The 18,545-nt window shown below is 45.8% G+C and overlaps 1 protein-coding gene across 4 annotated transcripts in view; it reads left to right on the plus strand.

Moving 5' to 3' along the window:
* The window catches only part of DNMT1 (DNA methyltransferase 1), a 43,050-nt gene that overhangs the window by 1,157 nt on the left and 23,348 nt on the right, over positions 1-18,545 (plus strand). For 3 of the 4 annotated variants that reach the window (XM_024745829.1, XM_024745826.1, XM_024745828.1), the window contains exons 2-12: positions 7,202-7,238; positions 7,761-7,868; positions 8,058-8,277; positions 9,097-9,175; positions 10,308-10,386; positions 12,832-12,866; positions 13,257-13,359; positions 15,238-15,272; positions 16,201-16,288; positions 17,906-17,940; positions 18,447-18,528. In XM_024745829.1, the coding sequence (XP_024601597.1) occupies positions 7,202-7,238; positions 7,761-7,868; positions 8,058-8,277; positions 9,097-9,175; positions 10,308-10,386; positions 12,832-12,866; positions 13,257-13,359; positions 15,238-15,272; positions 16,201-16,288; positions 17,906-17,940; positions 18,447-18,528 (901 nt within the window). The remainder of the gene's footprint in view (positions 1-7,201; positions 7,239-7,760; positions 7,869-8,057; positions 8,278-9,096; positions 9,176-10,307; positions 10,387-12,831; positions 12,867-13,256; positions 13,360-15,237; positions 15,273-16,200; positions 16,289-17,905; positions 17,941-18,446; positions 18,529-18,545) is intronic. The other variant, XM_024745827.1, reaches the window with a different exon arrangement.

The following is an 18,545-nucleotide window of genomic DNA, read 5'->3' on the forward strand; positions in this document are numbered from 1 at the left end:
TGTGTGTGTGTGTGTGTGTGTGTGTGTGTGTAGGGGGAGAGAGGGGCCAGCAGCTAACATCGGGGACTTAGCCAGTCTTAGCTAATCTGTGCACAGGGGTCGGCGGCAAGACCGTTGGGCCCAGGCTTCTTGTTCCTGAAGGGCATCAGTTTCACTCCTGGAAGCCTGCAAACCTCACTTGGAGCACTAGTCACGGGAGCCTCGACCAGCCCTGAACACTTCCAGCCAGATCTGTGAACCTGATCTTGCCATTTCCCTGTGCTTGTTTCCTAAAGCTGTGCCAGTCCAGTTCTGATTTGGGCTTTTGGGCGTGGAGAGTAGGTGTAGCAGGCATTTGGGTCTCCCTCCCAGGCGTCAGACCACTTCTTAACCACAGTTAGAGGGTGCTCTGCCTTGCTGAAGAATCCCTATAACTTAAAAATGGAAACATAACTTAAAAATGGAAATGGCGTTATGGAAGTATCTGGCTTCACTTTAGACCCAGGACAGAGATGTTTTGGGCCCAGCCTTCTTTAACTTGATGGTGGAAATGCCACCTCCACTGGCTCATCTAACCTCGGGCAAGTTTCATAAACAAGTTACATCTGTGGCCTAGGACAGTTAACATGGGCTTTAAACTGCTATTGGATTAAATGAGAATATGCCTGGCACATAAAGGCCCCCCCCCCCGCCGTGTTAGCATTATTGACTAATCTAGCTTGCTTTTTTTCCGTTCTGCTAATTGTATAAAACACTTTACGTTGTCTCATTTAATCCTCAAGTGTTCTCAAGAGTGGTTGCCACAGGAGTTAACAGCAAGGAAGCAAAGATTCCTGCGGAAGTCTGCTTCTTGCCAAAACCTTTCCCTTCAGCTAGGGCTTTTATTGGGCCAGAGCAAGTGTTTTGTTTGGTTGAATTTGAATGTTCTTAGGTGAGTGTTACAATCCGCCATTCACCCTAGGTTCCATATTACTTTGAATGAGAATTGCTTACTGTGGCTATAGAGTCTTGGGTTTCTGCCTCAGACCATTGACATTGTCAGCTTATGTGACCCTCTCAACAGCTTTTCTTAAATTTTGAATTTCAGCCTATAAAATACACGCATAAGCATGGCATTCCATACTCCTTTTACAATACTCCCTTATACCTCCTTGTAAACGGAGGTATAACTTTTTGATTCATGAAAATTAGGGACCTCATATTATGGATTATACTACTAAGTTCAGTAGAATGCTCTAGGAACAAAATTTAGGCCTAGACCTCACTCAGGCATTTCTGTCACTTATGCTAACTTGGCAGCTTCTTTTAAAAATCATACAGTTACATTAGCTATGTAACGATACTAGAAAGTATTCTTAACATTTGGGTTTTTAAGTTTTAACTTTTTTTTGAAGTATTTTATGTCCTAAGTCTTCTAAAAATAACGCCTTTCAGGACAAGCCACATTTTCCTACTTGAATTTTCTTACTCTGTCCAAGCCACCATCTTTTGTATAGAAAAAGCAATAGTCTTCCTACTCGTCTTTCTGTTGCCACTCAGGTCTGCTTTCTATAAGTGGAAACTGTGATCCTCTTTCGATATAAGTTGGAGACAGAGGTTTTCCTGCCCCTTACACTGCCTAATGCACTTGGCTTCAAGTCCGGGATCCCCGTCCACTTGCCTGACTCATCTTGTGCTCTTTTCCTCACAAACCACACAGGTTACCTTTTAGGTTCTCAGGACCTGGGACCACGCAGAGCAACCAGTGTGAGGCTGGGTTCCACCAACCCCTTCACCATGCTGCATGTTGTCTGTTCATCCGTAAGACTGCTCAGAAAGACACTCCCCTTTCCTGCGATGAGGTGTTGAATTCTGTCAGCGCATCCCGCATGCTGCCTTTGCAGCTTGGGAGTTGATGATGACTTGTCTGAGCATGTTTGCCTCATTCGTTGTACTTGCAGCTCGGTGTCCACTAGACTCGAAGGCTTACATGCCAGACTTTCCCCTTCACCAAGGCCTGTATTTACATATTGATTCTAGCAACCTCCTTACACAACTCATTTAGCCTTTGTAATTATGATAGTTCTGCTAGCCACTCTGATTAGATTAGGTTGGGTCGTGAAGTTCTTAACTAGTTCCATGGCTCCTGAGTAGGTATGGAGGGCAAAACTGAGTTACCTTTTCTAGTTCTCCCCTGCACTAGGATTCTAGAGGTGCAGACTACTGGAGTTCAGATCCCACCCCACCCCTTGCCAGCTGTATGACCGAGTCGTCTAACCTCCTGGTGCTTTATCTGTAAAATGGGATGGAGGTGCCTGCTCCACTGGGGCATTGTGAAGGCTGAGCTGATAGCTGTGAACGTGGTAGAACAGCACCTGCGCAGAAACCTCCTTCACTGCTTATCACGTGGCAGCTGTATGTTTCACTCCTGTTATTGGGGTGGGGGGCGGTGCATAACTTAAAGTACCAACATGCAGACCTGATACTAAGGCAGATACTAATATAGCAGTGTATGTCTACTTATCACTCCAACCTTCCTGTTTGCCTGGTTTCTTGTATTATCGTCTCGACTTGCTCTTTTTAATTTTATTTATTTTTGGCTGTGTTGGGTCTTCGTTGCTGCATTAGGGTTTTTCCTAGTTGTGGCGAACGGGGGCTACTCTTTGTGGCAGTGCGCAGACTTCTCATTGTGGTGGTATTGAGCACAGGCTCTAGGTGCGTGGGCTTCAGTAGTTGTGGCATGCGGGCTTCAGTAGTTGTGGCTCACAGGCTCTAGAGCGCAGGCTCAGCAGTTGTGGCGCATGGGCTTAGTTGCTCTACGGCATGTGGGATCTTCCCGGACCAGGGCTCAAACCCTGTCCCCTGCGTTGGCAGGCGGATTCTTAACCACTGTGCCACCAGGGAAGTCCCTGGTCTTGCTCTTTTTGCTGCCACCTTAGCTTAGCTTTTGTGCCGGGTGTCCAGTCTATTCTTTAGTTAAGGTGGTTTTCTATCCTTAATTCTTTGTGTCCTTGGCTTTTGTGATGCTGTTTGCCACCAGGGGACCTCTTCCCTGATTTGTGCCATATTTCTTTTCAATTCCTGGACCCTTATTTTCTTCCAGTCTTAGATTTCTGCTTTCAGCAGTTGGGGGTACAGCTGGAGAGGCCTCTTTGGAGAGCCCGTTCTAATTTCTAGCTGCCGAATAGCCATCTAGATAGCTATTCACTGAAATGTCACTCCTAAAATTCATGGTCTGCTTACTTTCTCCCACCGAAAAGTTCAGAACTTCTGGTACTGTATTAGGTTTTTTTTTTTTTTTAATTAATTAATTAATTTTTGGCTGTTTTGGGTCTTCGTTTTTGTGCGAGGGCTTTCTCTAGTGGCGGCAAGCGGGGGCCTTTCACTGTCGTGGCCTCTCGTTGCGGGACACAGGCTCCAGACACGCAGGCTCAGTAGTTGTGGCTCACGGGCCCAGTCGCTCCGTGGCATGTGGGATCTTCCCAGACCAGGGCTCGAACCTGTGTCCCCCGCATCGGCAGGCGGATTCTCAACCACTGCACCACCAGGGAAGCCCTGTATTAGATTTTAATTGCTGCCGTAACAAACTACTTCAGTCTTAGTAGCTTAAATAAAACAAATTTGCTATCTTCTGATTCTGTAGGTCAGAAATGTGGTGTGGGTCTCACTGGATTAAAATTAAAGTGTCAGCAGGCTACATTCCTTTCTGGAGGCTCTAGGGGAGGACCTGTTTCTTACTCTTTCAGGTTGTTGGCAGAATTCGGTCCCTTGTGGTTATAAGACTGAGGTCCCTCTTCTCTTGCTGGCTGTAAGGTGAGAGCCATTCCCAGCTACTAGAGGTGATGACATCTGTTGGCTTGTGGCCCCCTTCCTCCATCTTTAAAGCCAGCAAAGCCAGTTCTCACATCACATCTTTTTGACCCTTCTGTAGTCACATCGCTTGAAATGTAGCTGGGAAGTTTCTCTGCTCCTAGGATTTAAGTGACTCGATTGGGCCCACCTGGATAATCCAAGAAAACCTCCCCATCTCAAGGGCTGTAACCTTAATCACATCTGCAAAGTCCCTTTTGCCGTGTAAGGTAACATATTCACAGGTTCTGGGGAATTAGGGCATGGATATCTTTGCGGGGGGTGATCTGTTTTCCTTTGTACCACAAATATTATCTCTGGTAGCCCTATACCAACCGTCATGCAGCCAATTACAAAAGGCAGAGTAGACGGAGCTTTGTAACTTCTCTAGCATGTTCTCAGCTCCTGCTGCTAAACCATATTACAGACCAGCATTTCTAGTTTAGGATGTTAGAGTGATTTAACATCTTATCTCTTCCTGTCTAATATATTGTTCATTTCTGCCAGATTGACTTTATTTTTTCCTACTGAAAGATGACTGATACCTTGGGTTCTACCACCCCCGTGACCCTTCCGATGGTTTGTTAACTATGGAGCAAAGTCAATGATTTTGAGCCTGACATTGCTGACCTCCCTCAGACTGGCACCCACCTCCTCTCTCTGGACTTGCCTTTCTTCCCCTGTGTCAGCCCGACTTGTGTGGGTTCCTTGGGTGAACTCTGCGCCAGCGCCCCTGCTGTGCTGCTCCTGTTTCGGACAGCTCCCTCTGCCCAGTTCCCGCTGAGCTCTCAATGTCTCTGGATCCCTCCTTCCTGATGCCGTTTATACCCTTTTGCTTCAGAAGCCTCAGATTTGAACTCTATTTGTCCACACAGTGGTTTATGTATATCTTTTTCTCCTTTAAAGAACTGCTCTGAGGGAAGCAACTAGGAATGAATTGTGGGATCTTAGACTGGAAGGGAGCTATGGTTTTCTTTTATAAGGTGGTTGCTGTTCTCTGTGACTCCTCTACCTGGTCCTTCATGTCTGCTTCTAATCCTCCTGGCTATGAACGTAAAGCAGATGTGAGGTAGTGTCACCAGTTTTACTGGGAAGGGGATGGACTCTCCAGTGAAAGCCTGGGTGTCAGGAGCGGCGCACTGGCCAGCCTTCTTCCTGCCACACCTCTGACTACTCGGTGCCTGCCCTGGGCTCCAACCTTCCACTCTGGGGCCAAGCAGGTCAAATCCAATCTTCACAGGGCAAGACTCTTCAGATATTCTGAAGATTTGTTTCTGCCTGCCAGGCTAAATATCCCACTTCACAGGAAAGCGTCAAAGAATTCAGACGCACACATCTGCCTCCTGGCCAGATGTAGGAGTTGTCAGCGTTGTGGAAAGGGCCCTTTGATGGGCTTCAGTCTAAGTGTTATCCTTGACACCTGAGGTAACCTGGTCGAGGTAGGAGCTGTGTCCTGCCAGGGTTTTGTGAGGAGAATGACTGCAGACAGGTAGGTGTGATGCTCCTGCAGCAGCATGTGAGTACCGAGTTGTGCAGTTGTCCTCATCTAAGGCTGTCCCAGGACCTGAGTTGCTTTGAGGGTAAAATGACTTTTGCCTGGAAGGGGCTTCACATGCTTCTGGAAAGCTTGACTCTGAATCTTGAGTCCAAGTTACACAACATATGTGACATATAGTATATTACCACTGTATCTGGAGGCTGCTAAGTCTTTCTTTTTTTTTTTTTTTTTTTTTTTTTTTGGCCGTACCTTGTGGCATATGGGATCTTCGTTCCCCGACCAGGGATCGAACCGGCGCCCCCTGCCTTGGAAGCACGGAGTCTTAACCACTGGACTGCCAGGGAAGTCCCTGCTAAGTCTTTTCTATAGAAAGGCCTTTCCTGACCATCCAGCAAGTCATGAGGTCCCTGCCTGGTAGTGCCTACATCCCATCACTCAGCTTGTTGCCTGGAACAGGGCCTGGCGTAGAGTAGGCACCCACAGATGGGAGTGGTGGTTGAAGCTAGAAGCAGGATCCACGTGCACTCGGAGTAGCCACTGTATGTCTTTAGTCCAGCAAAGCCTGTCGCTCAATTCCTGGCTGTGCTGCTTACCCTTGCCCTCTGGGAAGGCCAGCCTGGCAGAGCTCTGTTCCTGTCCTCTGGGCTGCTGGGAACTGAGTACCTAGCCTGGGTGCTGGAGGGGAGGAGCCATAGATGGTGGAGGCCCAGTCCCCGCCCAGGGTGCTGCCCCTCTGCTGATGGACGCTTGCCCACCTGGTTAGACCTGTTCTCATCCAACTGCCCACAGCCAGCACCCAGGCTAGGAACAGCAGCCTCCCCATTTCCTCGGTGTCTTCTAGTTTTGTTCCTTTATTCTTTTTGCTCCCTTCCTCCCCGAAGAGGTAAGATACTAATATTCAATAATCAAGTCAGACCGTGATTTTCCAGCTAAACTCATGACAGTTGTGCGCTTGTGAATGACTAGCTACAAACATTTACAAGGATGAGCTCTTGGGTGAGGCGCCAGCCACCTTTTCTAGCTTCATCTGTCTTCCTTGTGTGTGGGCACCCCCTGCTGCCTCAGATGCCTTGACTCCTCCATTTTCCTATATTCCTCATCAGGAATATGCTGCCACCACCCCATCCTGGCCTTTGGGAATGTTAGCTGGCTGTTCCCCACAGCATCCTGTCACCCTGGTCCACTCTTTCGAACCTCTGTATGCCCTCCTATGAAATCTTGTCAGGTCCAACTGGAGGAAGACCACCTGTAGGTCAGTTAACTTGGGAAGGACCCCAACTGTGTGACCTGCTTCCCCTTTCCCAGTGTCTTTAAAATAACATTAAAAAAATAATAATGTTGTTCTAGAGCTCCTATATCATCTCTTACCACCATCAGAAAACCACCCCCCAAAAGGGGGACCTCATTCATATTGAAAATAACTTTTTAAAAAATTAATTTTATTTTTGTCTGTGATGGGTCTTCGTTTCTGTGCGAGGGCTTTCTCTAGTTGCAGTGAGCGGGGACCACTCTTCATCGTGGTGCGCAGGCCTCTCACTGTCACGGCCTCTCTTGTTGCGGAGCACAGGCTCCAGACACGCAGGCTCAGTAGTTGTGGCTCACGGGCCCAGTTGCTCCGTGGCATGTGGGATCTTCCCAGACCAGGGCTCGAAGCCGTGTCCCCTGCAATGGCAGGCAGATTCTCAACCACTGCGCCACCAGGGAAGCCCGAAAATAACTTCTTAACGTGTAGGCATTACAGTAGGGCATTCTAGACACTGGGGGAGGGAAAAACCATTGTATTTTTTTCTAACATTCATGTTAAACTTATTTCCAAAGTTCTTTAAACTGTGGTATTCTTACAGGTAGACAGTGTTGCTTAACAAGTGTTTGTTTCTTCCCTTTTTCTTTCCCCAGGCTCAAAGATTTGGAAAGAGATAGTTTAACAGAAAAGGTAAGGTAGTCTCTACCTTAACAAAATTTATGATCAAATGTGACCATTTGACAGATACTGTGTAGTTCATAAAAACAAATTTAAGTGGAATTGGCTCTCTTTTCCCTAAAATTGAGGATACGTTGGATGTTTTTGTCTAATGTGCTGGACTAATAGGATATTACTGGTTAGCTTTTGGTAGCTCATCGAGTTTCCCAGTCTGGGTTCTGTAGCCTCAAGTCTGGATTATAACTTGTCCTGGTCACACTGTTTTTCAAAATCAGTTTTGTTCTAGTACACTATTATGTATCTGTTTCACCTCTAATCTTTCCATTTTTCACCACTCTGGAGATGGTGTGATATGATCTTAGTGGAAACATCACAAACATGTCTTGTGAATATTTAGTTTTCTTTTTAGCTGACTCAGCATTGCCTGCCATTCAGTCATTGTTAGGTGACCAGGCAGTGTAACTATTTGTGTATTAGTCCATTAGTTCATAGCTTGGGAGTGCGGAGACTTCTAAACCTATATCCTTCCCATAGGAATGCGTGAAGGAGAAATTGAATCTCTTGCATGAATTTCTGCAGACAGAAATAAAGAATCAATTATGTGACTTGGAAACCAAATTACATAAAGAAGAATTATCAGAGGTAAGTTCTCAGCATCCCAGTGGCTAGAAAATGTTTCCTCCCATGTAACTTGTCTGTGACCAGGGAGGCAGAATAATCCCACCTCTCCCTGTTACCTGATAGTTACAAAGGAAGCGCATGTGTTTCCTTATTCTCTCATTGCCACTTGTTTACATTCACTGCTACTTAAATTATCCTTTCCTGCTGTAGGAGGGCTACCTGGCTAAAGTCAAATCCCTTTTAAATAAAGATTTGTCCTTGGAGAACGGAGCTCATGCTTTCAGTCGGGAAGTGAATGGATGTCTAGAAAACGGGAGCCAGACAAGTGGTGAGGAGCACAGAGTGGAAATAGCAGAGAAAAAGAAGTCCCCCAAACCTGTTTCCAAACTTTGCATGCCCAGGAGAAGCAAGTCCGATGCAGAAACAAAATGTAAGAGTGCTTGACTCGTTTGACCTTGTTGGAGTCTGGTACCACCTAAGGGGAGGACAGACTTGGCGCCATAGGGTCTGTCTGTTCCCCCCACACACAACCCCTCCACCGGCAGTACTTGTTTTTTGTGTATCTTTTTGGGTTTTTTTGTTTTTTGGGGGCGGGGGTGGGGGGTGGCTGTGTTGCTCGGCTTGTACGATCTTAGTTCTCCAACCGGGGATCGAACTCGGGCCCTCAGCAGTGAGAGTGCCGAGTCTTAACCACTGGACCACCATGGAATTCCCTCTTGTGTATACTTCTAACTAGCTTAGATATATACTTGCAATTTTTGTCTTCAACCAAGTTATAGAGCGTTAGATCCCCAAATGTGGTTGAATTTATGAGGTATAAGATAACAGGAGCTACTGATGTTTATTACGTCTAAGTTACATGCCTGTTTAAGCTGAACATTTATTCTTAGACTCCTTCCCCGCTTGTAGTCAGAATAACTCTTCTGGAATTTTTAAAAATAAGAGCATGGGACTTGAGCTCAGGTCAGGTGCTTGGCCACTTCATCTTTTGACGAAATAAGCGGAGGTTCTGTTTCCTTTTCCGTCTCAGGGTTGGGCCCCTCATACAAGAGCTTGTGTTGAAATGGCCCAGCAAACTGGCAGGTGCTAATTTGATGACTTTATCAAGATGGTGGTTGCTTAGAATAAGAAGAGAAGGATACTTAATCCTCAGAACCTGGTCTCTGTACCAGCTTGGTAATGCTGAAGAACTGTACCTTCGCTGTGAACTCTTTATTCATAGTGGCTTTTTTGTTTCTTTTTCTTTAAGCAGCTGAAGTCTCATCTAGCCCCAGGATTACAAGGCAAACTACCAGGCAGACCACCATCACATCTCATTTCACAAGGGGGTCAGTATATAATGAATGGACAGCCCCCATTTTAGGGGCCAACTGTTTTTGGTAAAACACGTATAGAATTAGTAGGATGTAACTTAGTAATTCTGGCTTCCACATTGCTTAGGTTTTCCTTTTGATATTCTGTAATTAGACATTCATGAACAGCATTTCTGAAGACCTCATCCATTTTTACTCTTAACATAGGAAACTTCAAACGTACATACACAAAATTACCAAGGATAGTAAAATGAACCCCTGTGTACTTGTCACCCAGTGTCAACAACAGTTAACAGCTCCTGGCTGTTGTCTCATCTATACCCCCATATGCTCCAAGTGAATTATTCCAAATGGATTACAACTCCATACACACCCATGTCCCCCCAGCTGGATTACTTTGAAACAAATCGGACATGTCATCTTATCCACAAATATGATATTTCTAGATGACAAGGTCTCTTTCTCTGACAAGTTTTTTATTCATATTTTGCTATAATTGCTAACATCTAGCAAACCGTCTTTTGAAGAAGACAAAACATGCCTTATAAAGTGTAACAGTTCCTTACTAACAAATACATAGCAGTGTTCATTCTTCCCCTTGTGTAACAGAGTTTGGTTGATTTGCTCCTTAAGCCTTTCAAGTGATAGATTCCTTAGTTTCTTGCCATTTATTTAAAGAAAATAGGTCTTTTGTCTACTAGCTTCTAGGTCTGGCTGACTGCATCGTTTTGGTGGTTAATGTGTTCCCTTGTCTCCAGTTCTCTGTAAACTGGTAGTTAGGTCTAGAGTCTTGATCAGATTCCAGCTTTATTTTGTGACACTTCATTGACGGCATGGGGCTGTCCATCAGAGGCATGTAATGTCTCTTCGGTGATTCTAGCAGCCGTTGATCAAAGTCTAGATCCATTATTTCTTAAGGTTTGCAGAATGGTGGTATTCTAAACCTGTCATCCAAAGAAACATTAAGCTTGAAGCTTCTTTTAATGTCCTGGCAGAAAGGGCTTCTCCTTGGAGGGAAGAGGGTGTCCATGCCCTGAATCTTTCCAGACAGAGCGTACTCTTGGTAGGGAGGAATATAAGTTGTTTCGTGCCCACTGGAGGACTAGGGTCTGGCTGAGCTAACAGTTGGCTTTACTGTGTGTGACAGCCCTGCCAAACGGAAACCTGAGGAAGACGCTGAAAAAGCAAAATCAGATGATTCTGTCGACGAAGAAGAAAAAGACCAGGTAGGGCTCGTGTTTAAGTTTCTTGACTCTGCCTTATTTTGGTACACTTGCTGGTAGTTGTGAATTTATACTTGGTCTGTCTATGAACCGGAAGTGACTGAGAGGGTGTTAGAACATATCCCTGGACCCAGGGCAGTACGAAGTGTGTTAGGGTTAGACCTGAGGACTCAGCAGGCCCATACCTTTGGTCTGTTCCCTCCTGTCTACTTTCCTACCTCTCCAGTTGTCAAGATTTGACAGTCAAACCAGCAGATGTGATGTGTTTAAAGAATTTCCTTCTGATGTCAGATAAGCCCCTTTCCCACATCTAATTTCTCTAGAAAAGCAGAATTGTCATGTTACTATGTGTATTGTAATAATGCTGCTTAGACTTTTTAGGTTAGAAAACTGGCGGCTTGCCAAAGGCCTCCAATATCGCAAATGTCAGTCTCTAGCGCTGTCCCATGTGACTTGAGGGGCAAACCTAGATAATACGAGATGGTCACACGCTATCTATTTCAGTCCTGCCACAGGATTAGCTGTGTAAGTCGGGAAGTCTGTATGTAGGTTTACAGGTGGGTAGTAAATGCCCCATTACCTGCTAAAGATGAGTATCCGTGGTTTGCTCTAAGGCAGGGTTTCTCAACGAAGGCATTGACTTTTGGGGCCAGATAAACCTTTGCTGTGGGGGTGAGTCCTGTGCATCATAGAGTGTTTAGCGAGGTCCCGACCTCTACTCCCTAGATGCCCGTAACATTCCCTCTCTCTCCTCCCAGTTGTGACAACCAAAATCACCTTCAGACTTTCCCAGATGTCCCCTGGGGGGCACAGTTGCACTGAGCGAGAAGCACTGGACTCAAGGCTACCAACATCACTGTGGTGGACTTGACGTCCTGTTGTAAAAGACATACTCGTTCTCCTGTTTAGTCAGACTACCCACTCACAGGTGGGACACTGAGACAGAGGGAAACAGCTTGTCCAAGTCATATGGCCACATCCCTTGCCTACTAAGAAAACGTGTCACAGGTGAAAGCAAGCTGGCTCTTGTAATATTGGCAAGTCTTTTTTTTTTTTTTTTTAACAAGTGTGCCAGTTTTAGAGTTGTTCTTTGCCCTCTAACCTTTTGGAGGGCTTATATAGCCTTCTAGCTTCTAAAGAAACGAACTGGGGCACTCTTTCCCAAGCAGGAAGCAGTTTCACTGGCAGTGTGTGAGACCTTGGGGACTTGGAGGATGAACACTTGTCGAAACAGGGTTTATCCCGATATGCTGGAGTAAGCCTCAGTGCACCACACCAGCGTTATCAGGTGGTGGTGGTCAAATAAGTAGTACTGCAGAGAGAATCTTACTTTAGTCAGTTTAAGGTTTTGAGATCTCACTATGTTTTTTAAAACAGGTATTAAATACATGCATTTGGTAAAACAGTACCAAAGGCTGGTACATAGGGGTGGTACTCCCCCCGCTCCATCCTGTCCTTCCTTTGAGAGGCGAGCATTCATCAGTTTCTTCTATATTGTTTCAGATGATATGTATGTATATATTACTGTAGTATATTAGTATAAAATCTATCTTAGGGTTCTCCAGAGAAACAGACCCAGTGATGTCTGTATATATGAGATTAATTTAAGCAACTGAGTCACACGATTTCAGGCTGGCAAGTCTGAAATGTGCAGGACAGGCCAGCAGGCTGCAGACTCAGGGAAGAGTTGATGTTGTAGCTCGAGTCTAAAGGCAGTCTGGAGGCAGAATTTTATATATGCGCATACAGATTAATTCCGTATAATATAGTACAGGGGTTCTGTGTAGTTTACCCAACTTTCTCCAATGGTGACATCTCACATAACTGTAATAGCAAAACCAGAACATGGACATCGGCGTAATCTACAGACTTTATTCACTGTGCCTGTATGGTCACGTGTATGCATGCATGCGTTCTTGTAACCTCCACCTCAAGCAAGACATAGATCGGTTTCATCACCACAATATTTTTTTTTCGCCACAATATTTTTATCCCTCTTAAATACATAGATACAGATATCCTGGAGATGGCAAGCGTTGTGAACTTAGGGAAGTAGTATACTAAGGTATTCATTAGAGAAGAGCTGGTGTCCAGTCTAGGTTGTCATCATCACTTCCTGATGTGAATCCCAAATTACTCCTTTGGTTTTTTTCTAGTGTTAACGAATTCCCGACATGAGGCGGATCTTTGACTTTACGTAGTGTCACTAGATGACCTCTAGTGCCCAGATGTGTGCCGGGCCAGCTCCTGGGCCTCTCTTTGTTTTGAGGGTGGTGGGACATCAACACCAAGGCTGAAGGTTGCCCAGATCTCCCCCAAATCCAGATTACCCCTCAACCCCTGTTTTTAACCACATCAAATGTATTTATTTAATACTTTGACTCATGCTTTTGGTTTTGATCTTCTTTTGAAATACTGTTTTTCTCTTTTTCCCTTCTCTCCACATAGGAGGAAAAGAGACGTAGAGTTACATCCAGAGAACGGTAAGAATAATAAATCTTTTCTGTGCAATATGTAATCTTGATGACTGAAATTACTTTTCTGAAATCTTCTGAAAAGAAGAACTTTATAGTGAGTTGCCGGGGTGACCATAGATAGCTTAAGGATGCCGAGTTTGCAGTCAGATTATCAACCTTGTGATTCAGGTAGAATTGTCTTGCAAAGAGTGAATTGGGGGCAACTGGGCGTTATCAGAACTAGATCTAAAGGTTGTATTAAATATTAAATGTTGAGGTAATATGTGCCTTTCAAGGCTCCTGAGATGAAGATTGATTTTTTGGGGGCGGTGGGTAGGAAGGAAGACCTTTTGAAAATTGCTTCCACGGGAGGAGTCTGTGAAAGTCAACATTAGGGTGTGTGATTTTGCTTGACAGAGTTGCTGGACCGCTCCCTGCAGAAGAACCGGGAAGACTAAGACCAGGAACACACGTGGAAGAAGAAGAAAGAGATGATAAAGTAAAGCCTGGTCACCTCCAGGTTTGTCACTTCCACCTTAATCTCAGAACCCATTTGGTTCTAGGAAGGGGGGTCAGGGTGTGGGGAGCGTGTAGGAACAGAATGACTTTCACTGACGATCAAAGTGACCTTGAATTTAGCTAAAATGCTCTTCAAACTCATTTTTCTGCTGGTTCTCTGTGTGGAAGGTGTGTTACGTGGCTCTGGTGATAGTAAATCAGCGGTAGGCCTGGAAGTCAGCTGGACCTCTGCTACTTGATCAGTCAGTCACAGAGCTTCAGTCTGTCCCCTCTCCTGCCTGCCTCTCCTGCCCATGAGGTCCTTGTGAAGGTCTCATTTTCAAACACATGAGGTGCTAAAGTGCTATAGTATCGTCCAGGTATAGAGTTGCATTCTTAACTGAGATCAGATGAGTTCTTTCCCCAGAACTCCAGCTCCTTTGTAAAATCAGAGTTTAAGGTTCTGTGAAATACAGATGTACCCACTGAACCCCCATGGGAGGGGGTAGGAGAAGGAATAGGGGGTCTGATACTGGAAGCTTTACCATTAGACATCACTGCCCCATATCACAAAGGGCTGACATTGGTCAGTCACAGGTGGTAGAACAATATCAGGTCCCTTTTGGGTTTTTTTTTGTTGTTGTTTTGTGGTATGCGGGCCTCTCACTGTTGTGGCCTCTCCCGTTGCGGAGCACAGGCTCCGGACGCGCAGGCCCAGCGGCCATGGCTCACGGGCCCAGCCGCTCTGCGGCATGTGGGATCTTCCCGGACTGGGACACAAACCCGTGTCCCCTGCATCGGCAGGCGGACTCTCAACCACTGTGCCACCAGGGAAGCCCTAGGTCCCTTTTAGTTTTATTAAGACATTGATTAGAAGTTTCTTAGAAACTCAAATCGGTGGTGTGTGCCCGTATTGAGAGCCTGTTAAAGGATGGGTGTCTGTTATTTTGTCCTAATGGGGAATCAACTAAGATGTATAATTCTTGAATTATTTGGTACTGGAAACTAGTCTTTAACTGATCACTTCCCTACCCTGATCCTAGTTAAAGTTAGCAGCAGTTACAGTTGGGACACACGTTGAATTGTTTGAGAAGAAGCGGTTCTAGTGGGCTAGCGTGACCACCACCCTCCAGAGAAGGATTTTAGGGCAAGATTGAAATCCCTTGTCTGTGACCAGACTCCCAGGATCTCTTCTTCCAGGAGGAAGGTCTGCAATGTGTTTCTTCTGTTAACATCACCAACCTTTGTGATCAACTTACAAAGTGTGTGGGGTTCCTGAGGCTGTATTCTGCTCTCTGGAGAGGCGTGTTTAGCTCTCTAAATTCAAGCTCAAAACAATTTGTTGTCCATGTTTGAGATGGAGCTCTTTTCCAGACTGGGTCATTCTACTTCATTTCTTTATTAGAGACCTAGTTTTGATAAAGTTTTCTATGAGACTGTCAACACTTAATAATGACAAGTAGATAGTATTTTGCCTCCAAATCCCTCTTAAACATTAGGATCTAAGAGTTCTTTAACTTCCTGCCTACCTACCCCACCAAAAAAAGTGCCTTTTTTTTTTTTTTAATTTATTTCGGCATTCGGGATCTTTAGTTGTGGCATGCGAACTCTTAAGTTGTGGCATGCGAACTCTTAGTTGTGGCATATGGATCCAGTTCCCCGACCAGGGATCGAACCTGGGCCCCCAGCATTAGGAACACGGAGTCTTAGCCACTGGACCACCAGGAAAGTCCCAGAAATGTGCTGTCTTGAAAGAAGAGAATCTTTATTCCAACTAGACTGCAGGATCATTTTAGGTATTTTATTTCCGTAAAACTCTTTAGTAGAAAGATTCAAATCAAATGCAAAAATTAACTAGTCTTTTTTTTTTTTTTTTTGTCTTCCCCTCCCCTCCACTTAGGAAGAAAAGAGACTCAGAAGTCAAACCAAAGAACTGTAAGTATAGTTAACATGCCTTTGTACTTTGTGAAGCTTCCTTGCTAAAATAAGCGTTCTGGTAAAAATAATGGGTTGGACAGAGCGTTAAGTGCACTGATCATACATATTATGTGTGGATGACTTCTGCTCATGTAAGGTCAGACCACCACAGTGAAGGCTGAGGTCAGGTGAGATTTAGCTGACCTTGACCCCAGGCCTGTTCTTAGTGGTGCTCATACAGCAAGCAGCTAGTCAGGTGGTGGTTAAAGGGCATTGAGCAGCTCTGTCTCTTCCCCACAGCTGTGAAGACGCTGTATGACAAACTGCCCCAAAGCTCAGTGGCTTACGAGAGTAAGCATGTTTTGAGCTTACATGTTTGCGGCTCAGTGGCCATTGGCTGATCTTGGTCAGGTGGACCCGCTTCAGCCCCAAGACTTGGCCAGCCTGGGTGTACTCTCATGGCAGTGGCAGCACCTGAGGGCAGAAGTGGAAAGCAGCCTCTGACAGACAGTGGGCTGAAGCAAATGTTGAGACTGGGCCTGAGTCTGGGGTGGGCAGAACACCTGAACTGAGTGGCCGGGCCCTGGCGGACGGAGAGGTGAGGACTTTCTGGACGGCACCTCAGGCCAGCTAGCAAACCTGCACAGGAATCCACCACAGGCAGGATTCCCATCAGGTTACCAGAGATCAGTGGAGCCCTGTTGTCTCTTTTGTTTTTAAACTACTGCGTGTTTCAGCAACAGTGAAGTGTAGATGGCGCTTCCGAGATCATACTTTCTGAAGTAGTAAATGCCTTTTGGGTTTCTTGCTCTGAAAACTTGCCCTTCAGATAAGAAATACAATCCATGCTCTAACTTAGGGGAGGAGACCGTGTAAAGCCCTCACTGGGGCTGCTTGAAAGGGCAGCGGGCGCCCTGAGCTGACTGTGTGTTTCGTTCTGCGGCAGAACACCTAAACAGAAATCTAAGGAGGAGCCAGACAGAGATGCGAGGCCCGGAGGAGCTCAGGCTGAAATGAATGAAGGAGAAGACAAAGTAAAGACTGACTCTGTCACTTATCTCTACCTGATCCTTACGTTCCCAGTTGGTGGGGAGAAATGGCGTGGGGTAGGGCTCTGTGTTCAGCTCCAGCCCTAGCTGCCCGTGGGGTGGCGCTGGGCAGGTCAGCTGCTACCCTTCCTGGGGGTGGGTGGCTGTCACTTCATGTCAGCGCCTGATACATAGTGAGTGTTCAGTTGTCTGTGTATCATAACGGTGGGGAGGGCCTCTGTGTGCTGGACTAAGGCGTGTGTGGAGCCAGCTTCTCTTCAGAGCCTCTGTCCTGAGAAGGCTTGACGTGTCACCCCAGCTACATGGTGTCATCACACTTGTGCTGCTTTACCAACCAGTCAGTCTCCTGAGTTCTTCTGAGCCTAGCTCCTCCCTTCCCTGCCAGCTTCCCCAGTTCAGCTAAGCGAGCACATTTAAACCCTAAAACACTACATTGATCCAGGGGTGGGCCTGTGTAAACGTCCTGGGCAGCAAGGTTATCCACAGGGCTGTGAACTCCAGGGGAGGGGGGAATACAGCTGCTGGGGGCCGCAGCACAGGACTCTTAAGCTCCTTAGCAGTTTGGTCCCTGTCTAAGAGAAGCCAAACGAGGGTGGTCCCAGGATTGTCTCTGGTTTTCTGTCTGAGATCTAGGGAGCAGAGCCAGAGGTCAGACTTGCTGGGTCGTGAGCATTCTCGCTTCCAGCGGGCACCCCTTCTTGTTCTATGGCAGATGATCCTTTCGGTGTTTCCTCCAGCTTGTTCTATCTAACATCTTATTGTCTCTCATCTTTTCTGTCTGGATATTCATTACCTTACTGTCAGCATTCGCCTGGCATCCCTTCAGATCTAGAGAGATCTTAGCGGTGCTGTCAAACCACCCATTTTCCTCAGATGGCAACTGGCAGGAGCTTTAGACCACACAGCCAGCACTTTTGCCTCACGGCAGAAAAGGACAAAAGGATCAGACATTTGACTTTGTCTAATGAGTTGGTGACCAAGTCGGGAATTCCTACTTCTACTTCTTTCCCATACTAGATTCCGAAGTTTAGTGTTGTCACCCCCTACCCCACTCCTACTGTCCCAATGCCTGTCTATATGACATCTTCACCCCTGACCAAACGACAGATGGAGCTATAGGCATTTTGGCCGACATAAGCAAAATGGCTATAATATTCCCTTTTACTTTGAGCTATCCTAGGGCAGGGGTTGGTAAACTATGATCCACAGGTCAAATCTGGCCCTCTGCCTGTTTTCATAAAGTTTTATTGGAACACAGTCATACCATTTCACTTATGTATTGTTTCTGGCTGCTTTTGTGCTACAGCGGCAGAGTTGAGTAGCTGTGACACAGGTCTGTGGCTTGTAAATCTGAAAATGTGTATTTTTTTTGCCCTTTACAGGAAGTTTGCCAACTACCGGTCAACTCTTGTTTGTAGGTGTTAGGGAACTGAGTTAACATTTTTGAAGCCTCATCTCTACCCTGTAGACCTGCCCAGATTTTCCTGTTCTCTCATTCCACAGTGCTGCAATCCTTAACTGATACTTTGGGGTTTTGTCTCGCTCTTACTCAGAAATTAATTTTCCCCCTTTTATTTCTCCACCCACACTTTCCCCTCTCAGGATGAAAAGAGGCACAGAAGTCAACCCAAAGATCTGTAAGTGGTTAAAATGCTTGTGCTTTTGTGCTGTGCTTTGTGTAATTTAAATTAGCGAAATAACTGTTGGAGATCTGTGATGTAGAGGTTTACAGGGAATTGCTGGTGCTATTGGAAGATTGGATCAGTTTGGGCGGGGCTGGATAAGAAATCAAACTCTGGGCCCCATCTTACCTGATACCCTCTGCCACGTGGGTAGCGCTCCTGTCACTGCACTGTCACGTGTCTCTTAGTTTCCAGCACCTCTCATCAGGCCCCACGTCTGAGAGTCACATGGGGCTTCTGAAGGCCTCCTTTCAGGATCACGAGTTAGTGACACACCTTTGGAGCTACTGTGACAAGGGGACTTTCTTTTTTGGATGGGAAGAAAGTATCTGTTCACCAGATCTATTCGGAATAGTTTGCTTTTCTGTAGGAAGGCATTAGTTTGTCATTTTTTATGTGAATTGGCAATATAGTTTTTTTTTTTTTTAAGCTAACATCTGACTTATTTGTTTATCCAATAGAGCTAGCAAACGGAGACCAGAAGAAAAGGAACCTGAAAGAGTAAAACCACAGATTTCTGATGAGAAAGATGAGGATGAAAAGGTAAGGCCTAGTTTTTT

Source organism: Neophocaena asiaeorientalis, unplaced genomic scaffold, assembly GCF_003031525.2.
Source record: "Neophocaena asiaeorientalis asiaeorientalis breed wild unplaced genomic scaffold, Neophocaena_asiaeorientalis_V1.1 scaffold357, whole genome shotgun sequence".
Classification (NCBI taxonomy): Eukaryota; Metazoa; Chordata; class Mammalia; order Artiodactyla; family Phocoenidae; genus Neophocaena; species Neophocaena asiaeorientalis.